Genomic DNA, 8035 nt, shown 5'->3' with positions numbered 1-8035 from the left:
AATAAAAGACTAACTTATTTTATACAAAACAAAAGGCTGGTTTCTTTCATACAAAACAAACCAAAAGACAAAAGTTGACACCAATCATTCATTGTGTCATTCGAATTCCAAGATGCTTGCAAGAGGCATCCGAATATTCTTGCTCAAGTTACCTAGATGTGACAACCTTTTTCCCTTTCCAATGAAATCTAGAACCATTCCATGTATGCTAAAACTGGGAATTTAGAGCTCTAATCTTCTTTAAGGCATTGTAGGGGTAGTCATAACTCTTTCACTCAATAAGACAGGATAAGTTGACAGATATGTTCACATATTTTGAAAAAGCTAATTTCCACAATTCCATACAAGATCTGTTCACAGATTTCAGCAAGCTAATTTCCACAATTCCAGACAAGACCATTTCCATAATCTTAGACAAATAATTAACTAACTGCATAATTATACCAAATATAAATAGTTTACTCAAACAACTATTCAATATAATTAACTAACAACAGAATTATATCAAATATAAACAAAAAAAATTATACTCACATTAAGTATTTCTTCACCAGTGTTCATATTGGTATAAATACCCATACCAATCTATCTTTTCATTTTTCTAGACGGTCCATCTTCATTCTTGTTAGGAGAATTTGATGTAGATGCTTTCTTCGATGTGGTTGACTTCTTAGTCGAAGTGGTTGATTTCTTAGTCGAAGTGGTTGATTTCTTAGTCATAGTGGTTGACTTATTCGATGTTGTTGCATTTGTATTCACCTGTAATTCCATAAAAGTTAATAGATACAAAATATGTCTAACTATAATTTTGAGCAAAGATTAAATCACATGTTTACCTAACTTGAAACATCACTGGTTGTTTTTTGTGGACAACTTTACTTGTTATGGCCAAATGTTTTACAATGACCACATCTCATTTTTACCCCGGATCTTGAGTATTTCCCAAATGTTTATTTTGTGAGTTCATCTTTATGTTTTCTTCTATTTTTCTTGAGTCTTCCAGGTTGGACCTTTACAATGGGAGGGTTAATCAGAGTAAGAACTTTGGGCCAGATTGTTTTCCTCTTACAGGTTATAGAATATGTTTGTAACTTTCCACGTACTTCTCCTTACTATGTCATTCTGAAACATAATCTTCAGGTGATTTGAACTCTTGGTACATTGCACATATGGCATGATAACATCGAATCCCACTTAGTTCTTATTCCATACAAGTGCATGTCGACTTCTTTAAATCAACAACATGTTGGTTATCCAAATAAATAACCTCAAACCCTCCATCTCCATTCCATATAAGCCTACATTGAGTTGAAATGTTCATGTTCCTTTCCAACTTCTCAAGAGCTCTTGGTGAGATGTTGGTTCTCCACTTTTCTACCCAAGTTATTTTAGTTTCCATCATAGTTATTACCATGACCCTAATATTCTCAAGCATGTTGATGATAGGCTTGCATCTTGCTTCTACTATCCATCCATTAAAAGCTTCGTCCATGCTATTGTCAACCACATCACATTTACATGACCCTTTAAAGTAAGCCTTTGACCAATGCTCTAATGGGGTCTCTAAAAGGTCATTTGAGGACCCATGCCCCAAATCTTCTAATTTTTTCAACTGTTTGTCAAATTCTTCTACAAAATTTACTTTGTCCATGTTCCATATAATTCTTTTCCATTTTTTTCCAATATGCATAGATATGCCTTTCACACATCCTGTGCTTAACATCGGGGAATGATTCCCTTAGAACTGGTATAAGGCCCTACAAAACAATACAAAAATGCATCAATACTCACTAAAAGACAGAATTCGACAATAATAAAGGAACATAATAAAGTACAACCTTTTGCATGTCTGACATTAGTGTAAATCTGTTGTCGTTAGGATGCTCTAAGTCGACCATTAGTTTATGCAAAAACCATCGCCATGATTCTTTGCCTTCACTTTCAACGACTGCCCGTGCAATCGAAAACATCTGGTTATTTCCATCTCTACCCTCAACCACTAATAATATTCCCTTTGTCACATATTTCAGAAAGTATCCATCACTACAGATAAAAGGCCTACAACATTCTTTCTACCTTGTTTCAGTGCATGTAACCAAACATACATCCTATGGAATCTTGCCACTCCCAAATTATCTTTGTCCACTTGAATTGTAATCGTACTTCCATGATTCAAATGTAGCAACTCTACAGCATACCCCCAAAGACTAGCAAACTTTTGTACATAAGAACCATGTATATCCTTTAAAATGGCATATCTAGCTATTTGACAGATATTATACGTTGCATAAGCATCTTACATGATAACATTGTATGCTTATTACTCATATAACATTTATAAACTGGATGATATGTCTTCACAACATATCAATCAACTCGATTATCATAACTAGCAAATATTTTCCAAGGATAGTCGCCCTTCCAACACAACCTTGTTCACTTACTTTTATTCTTTACGAACCTTAAATTCATACCTTTTACCACATAATACTTCTTCACATCCTCTTTGAATTGATGACAATCTTCAAATCTCATGCCAAGTTCCCATTTTGGGATGTCACAATTCAGATCATATCTAAGTCCCAGAATATACCCCACATACATCTGAAGAGTCATCATTATCACAATATTCACCTGGGTCAGAAGAGTCTAAGTACTCACTGTCATTAACCTTAAGCTTCTCAGCCATTTGGTTGACTACATCTTCCTCAACAAAATCATCTTTATTATCTTTATTGACTTCAACTTGTTTTTTCTCCTTTTTCTGGCCTCTTTTCAATTGATTTCTGATGGTTATAACTTAATCGTTCACATCAGATGTTAACTCTATATTGTGTATGAAATAATTTTCATTATCTTCATCGTTTTCAGCCCCTAATTCAGTTGCCTCGACATTACGCTCACCATCATAATCTTCAAAAACATTAATAGCATCAACCCTAATTTTAGCAGCCTAAACATCAACTTTAACTTCTTCAATAACCGCAGCCTTAACCTCGTCATCAACAACAGTCTCACACGTTGATTCATCAACCACAGAAGGCCCAGACACTCCTTCTGACTTTAACCCAAATACAAAAGAAGGCTTGTCTACATTAGCAAGCCCGCCTACATTAACAGGCATATCCTCAACAACCATATTAATACCCTCAACAACCATATCTTCATCGATTTTGTGGTCAACATAGATATTAACACTACTATTCTTTAGCATTAAATTCATCACTTGTCTAACTGTATCATCATTATGAATCACTACCAAACTATCACAATCAAACTTCACATAGGTACCATATGGTACAAAAATTTGTGCGGTCCATATCCTAAAAGTTTCACATTCCTTAATATATCTAAAAAAAATAACACATCCGAATCAATTTAAAATTTTTCACTACAACAAAATTGTTCTGTATCGGCGCTTTTAGCGGCGTTTGGAAAGTAAACGCCATAAAATTTAAACATATAGCGGCGTTTACAATCCAAATGCCACAAAATGATACTTTAGCAGCGTTTCTTAAAAAAATACCACAATAGAGTAGTACTTTAGCGGTGTTTTATATAAACGTCGCAATAGGTATATATGTAGTGGCGTTTTTTCGAAAAATGCCACAAAAGAGTAATACTTTAGCAGTATTTTTATAAAAACACCGCAATAGGTCCATCTATAGTGATGTTTTTTCGACAAACACCACAACAGGTTTTAACTTTAGCAGTATTTTATAAAAACACCACAATAGGGTTCACCTATAGTGACATTTTTACACAAACGTCGTAAAAACATGTACTTTAGCGGCATTTTCTAAAGAACGCCGCTATAAAATGATAAATGGTGGCGTTTTTGTCAACAAACACCACAATATTTGATCATTGTAATTGTTCAAATCCCATTCCCCTTTTTCATATGTTCCCACGATCCCCTTTTTCCTCTTACCCATCTCCGCCGAACATAATTTCTTTTTTCACTTATGAAAGCTTTTTTTTCTCGCCATTACATCTATTTTTTTAAATCCCTTTCCCCTTTTTCATCTTTTCCATCCACGTAAAATTTGTGTTGCTCGTTGCCGCGGGAGTCATGGAGGTCTGAGAGGCATGGGGCGAGAGATGGTAAATCCAAGAAGGGGAAAAATGACACTGTTGATTATTCGCGGTTTATCCAAGGTTACGATAATATGGTATGAAGTCTTTAGAGTCTCTTTTCTGTTAATGTCTTAGCTACTTCTTGTGGTTCATTACATTTCCCATTGCCGCTATTTTTTCTTTTTTCCCTAAAGAATAAATGCCCCAAACTGATTATTCATCGGTTTATCAAGTAGTGTTATCTGTTAAATTTAGCCAGATGTTTATAATTTAGTGTATGATAAGAAAGTATAACCAGAAAAGATTTGGGATTTTATTTGGGAAGTTATTAGCGTGTATGGGATTTTGGGATTCTACTGACTTTTAAGTATCATTATCTTACCTTAGATTTTCCCTTCTTCGTAGTCATTGCAACTTAGTGATTATACATTTGATATATATCCCATGTTTCCATGTTGTTTGCATTTACGCATCTGATTCATCTTTTTGAAAATTTATAATTGATTCTTGAATTATTAGTTTAATTCTTTTGTATTTGATGTTTACTTAGTTGTATCCTGCAATTTTGTTTTCAGGCATAAGCATTTTTGTGTTCTGCACTATGTTTTCTGTTTCGCTAATTTCTTTCCCATGTTAAATTTTGGTTTTTAAGAATTCGAAGTTGGAATTTTGAAATGGGTTATGTCTGGCTAACAAGAAAATGGAGGAAGAAGTTAAAAAATTGGAATCTAAACACAAGCTTTGTTAAAAATTGGTTTTTGACCTCTAATGTTTTCATGGAATCAAAAGCCACCATTTTTTCGACTTCTTTTGAGAAAACCCATCCCTCAAAACCTTCAAGACAAGACATATTTTCTTTCCTTTTTAAACGAAGGAGAGGAAGAAGAAGAAAGAAATTGAAAGCCAAAAACAATGGTTTCTTTCTTCCCTCTGTCTTTGGATTATAGTGCAACATCTTTCAACTTTCGCTCTCAATTTGCTGTCGATTTTGGGGTTCTTTAGTTTTACACAATAAACTCCAATATGGTTAGTTGCTTTCTCTTTAAAGAATAACTTCCAGAATGTTCTTTTATCTTCGATTGTTGTTTCTCTCATAGAAGTTGCTTTTGGTTATTATAAATTTTGATTTCTCTGTACTCTCATAATATTTGCCATGGAAGAAAATCCAAGAAATTAAGTTCAAGAAAACAATAATTGAGGAAGCTAACTCAAATTAAACGTTTGCATTTTACTGAATTCGAAAAAATATATGGCTGAGTTGGTGGCGCTCCAACTCTGTATGTTTTATCTTAGTTGTAAACCTCGACTCTGTACCAACCATTATCCTCCATTTATAAATGATTAAGGTATATTTTCTTCATATGAGATGTTATTATTACAGATAAAATTTACTACAAAATGAAAATGTTATTATATCATATAATATGATTTTGTTGTTCGTAACAGCATAAACTGGAGGGAAGTCGTGGGATCAAAGTCCTGCAGTTCATGTCGATAACTACATTGAGGTAGCCTGATTTTTCTTATTTTGCGGTTTCACTGTTAATATTTGGGTGTGTCTAGGATTTACTTTTGAAATCACTGTTAACATAGAGCTACTTTTAAAAATGGACCGGGAAAAAATGTTTTATGTGCAAAGATGAAAACAAAGGAACAATGGATGTGTTTTGATAGAGATGATTGATTTTGGTCCCTCAATAAAAACATGTTAGTAAGGCTAATCACGTCTCTTCCCATTTCCATCAATGACATTTTTTTCCAGTTATCTTTAGAATTATGGTTTTATTATCTATAACTATATTGAATGTATCAGTGGTTTGCTGCCCTCTTTTCAGTTCCTTAGTTCATGTATTTATTCATATGGTTATTTAATTATAGTGAAGAAATTTCTATTGAAGCATTGAAGGAAAGTGGTTGGAATCTTAAAGAAGTTGTTGATGTTTTCTTTCCCCGGAAGCTTTATAAAATATATAAAGGCAAGCTTTTATTTTCTCTCCTATTTTTTTTGTTTGTTTCTCATTCTATTTTATAGTTTGCCTTAATAATTTGTGGTTTGCTTTAGTTTAGTATTTTTGATTGAACATAACAGAGAAAACTGCTGAATTTCTTTATGTTCTTTGAGATTTTGATATACTCTTATTTTCATTTCGATGAAATCCTGAAATTCATTTATGCAGCTTATTTTCCATTGATTGATAGCATGGCTATATTTAGCAGCCTGCATGACTCCTTTAAAAAATAAAATACTTACTCACATATTTTATTCAGATCCTGACACAGATATGATATTGGCTGATGGTATTACTCTTCTATGCAGTGACCTCCAGGTAGCCTTTTTTATCCTTTGAGATTTGTTGACTGACATCTTTTTGACCCCTATACTTTTCTGTTATTTCATTGGTACATAAATTCATTTGCAATTCAAAATATGAAATAACAACTAGAATCCTTCTTTTGACAGGTGGATCCCAAGATATTGTTATGGTATGTCAGTAGCCCCAAGTGCATCCTCTTGTGATAAAAGTAATAGATTTTCACTATCTATATTCTCCTCTTTAGCTTATGTTTTGCTCAAGTTCAAAGTACTAACCAAATGTTTCAGAATCCTGCTGATGATTTTGATTGCTTTTATCATCATTTCCTTGCATTGCATATGTGTGTTGACGACTGTCTTTCCATTTTATCATTGTGAATTCTATTAGTTTCAAGTTTTACATCTCACAATAATAATAGTCTTTAATAATGGTGTTGTGGCTTTTTCTAAATTATGTTTCAAGTATCTGGTTGGAATTAAAATTTTGGACCCCATTATTTTCAAGTAGCAATAGGACTTAAGAAGTTAATTGCCTCTAATATAGTACTTTCAGTTTAATTTGTATGCTTGTTTTCTGTTATCGGCCGTTCATTGAGTCTATTACAATCAGTCTCTTCATTAGTCTCAACAATCAACTTGTTAACTAAAGTTTAGTCTTGGATTGTATTTATGTCCATCGGAGGCAATATTATCTAGGAATCTGAAGAATCAGAAAAAATGGATGATATGAATGAGAAGGTTGCAAACTTTATGAGAATAATACATGCAAAAAATGTTGAACTGCTAAATCTTCAAACTGCTATTGGTCAGTACTATTCTGAAATTGAATCTAAGGTAAGTAAATCTTTTGTATTGTGTATGGAAAAACTCTAGTTGTGGCTTAACTAAAAGTTGGATTCAATGCTTACATTTTTCTGTAATATGAATATTTGGAGCGAGATTTGGCTATTTAATATAAAATTTAACAGATATTAGATGTTAAACCTCATAAGTAATGATGAGTATTACTATCAGGCATTTGATCTAGGTAAATCATAATTCATATATACTTGCTGTCGAGAGTTAATAAAGGCTGGACATAAAATGAAGTTTACTGGTTTCCCCTCAAGTTTTATAGACGCTAAAGCTGCTTTCCTTGAATATGTACTTCACTTATAAATTTATATATTCGAGTTCACTTTGCAACCTTTAGCTTGAAATATTTGTAATCCTGGAATGAACAAAGTTGTACTAGAACTTACTTCATGTGCCTCATTGTTGGCAGTTACTGAAGATGATGCATCATTAGTGAAGCATATTAGCCAGAGTTTTCGGTTTTCTTCCATAGAGGTGATGCATCATTCCTTTTCATCTGACCTTGTTTCAAATTCCAATTAATGTTCATGCATACATGTTATGTTGTATGTATGTTATTTGTGTTTTGTGGGAGAGAATTAGTTTGGTTGCTCTAGCATAACTGGTGTTGTGTTTATATGTAGGCAAGGAGAGAGGAGCAACTGAAAGCAGCTCACGATGAGGCCATTTTTGGCACAACAGCTTCTCTTTGTGTTAAAGTAGATAGTGAATCGGAGCTAGTGGATTTAATTGAAAGAGCAATGAAGACTAAATTCTAGTGAACAATATTTTTTTAATTGAAAGTGAAAG

The 8035-nt window shown here is 33.2% G+C and overlaps 1 protein-coding gene across 1 annotated transcript; it reads right to left on the bottom strand.

The window, feature by feature from the left end:
* Nucleotides 1–585: 585 nt before the first annotated feature.
* Nucleotides 586–2895, bottom strand: LOC120184379. The gene is made up of 6 exons (XM_039188865.1): nucleotides 2888–2895; nucleotides 2603–2786; nucleotides 1839–2012; nucleotides 1643–1757; nucleotides 1268–1563; nucleotides 586–759 (listed from the first exon to the last, which is right to left on the bottom strand). The coding sequence occupies exons 1-6, from the start codon at nucleotides 2893–2895 to the stop codon at nucleotides 586–588; spliced, it is 951 nt and encodes a 316-aa protein (XP_039044796.1).
* Nucleotides 2896–8035: the final 5140 nt, after the last annotated feature.

The sequence above is a fragment of the Hibiscus syriacus genome, unplaced genomic scaffold (genome assembly GCF_006381635.1).
Source record: "Hibiscus syriacus cultivar Baekdansim isolate YM2019G1 unplaced genomic scaffold, ASM638163v2 tig00112888_pilon, whole genome shotgun sequence".
In the NCBI taxonomy this organism is placed as follows: Eukaryota; Viridiplantae; Streptophyta; class Magnoliopsida; order Malvales; family Malvaceae; genus Hibiscus; species Hibiscus syriacus.
This window is presented reverse-complemented; position numbering and strand designations above follow the sequence as displayed.

What these genes read in the sequence shown, in the direction of transcription:
- LOC120184379 (XM_039188865.1), bottom strand. An exon ending in ATAATGATGACTCTTCAGAT is followed by an intron (nt 2,013 to 2,602) that starts GTATGTGGGGTA and finishes TATGTGACAAAG; the next exon opens with GGAATATTATTAGTGGTTGA. An exon ending in ATGGAGATGGAGGGTTTGAG is followed by an intron (nt 760 to 1,267) that starts GTTATTTATTTG and finishes ATGGAATTACAG; the next exon opens with GTGAATACAAATGCAACAAC.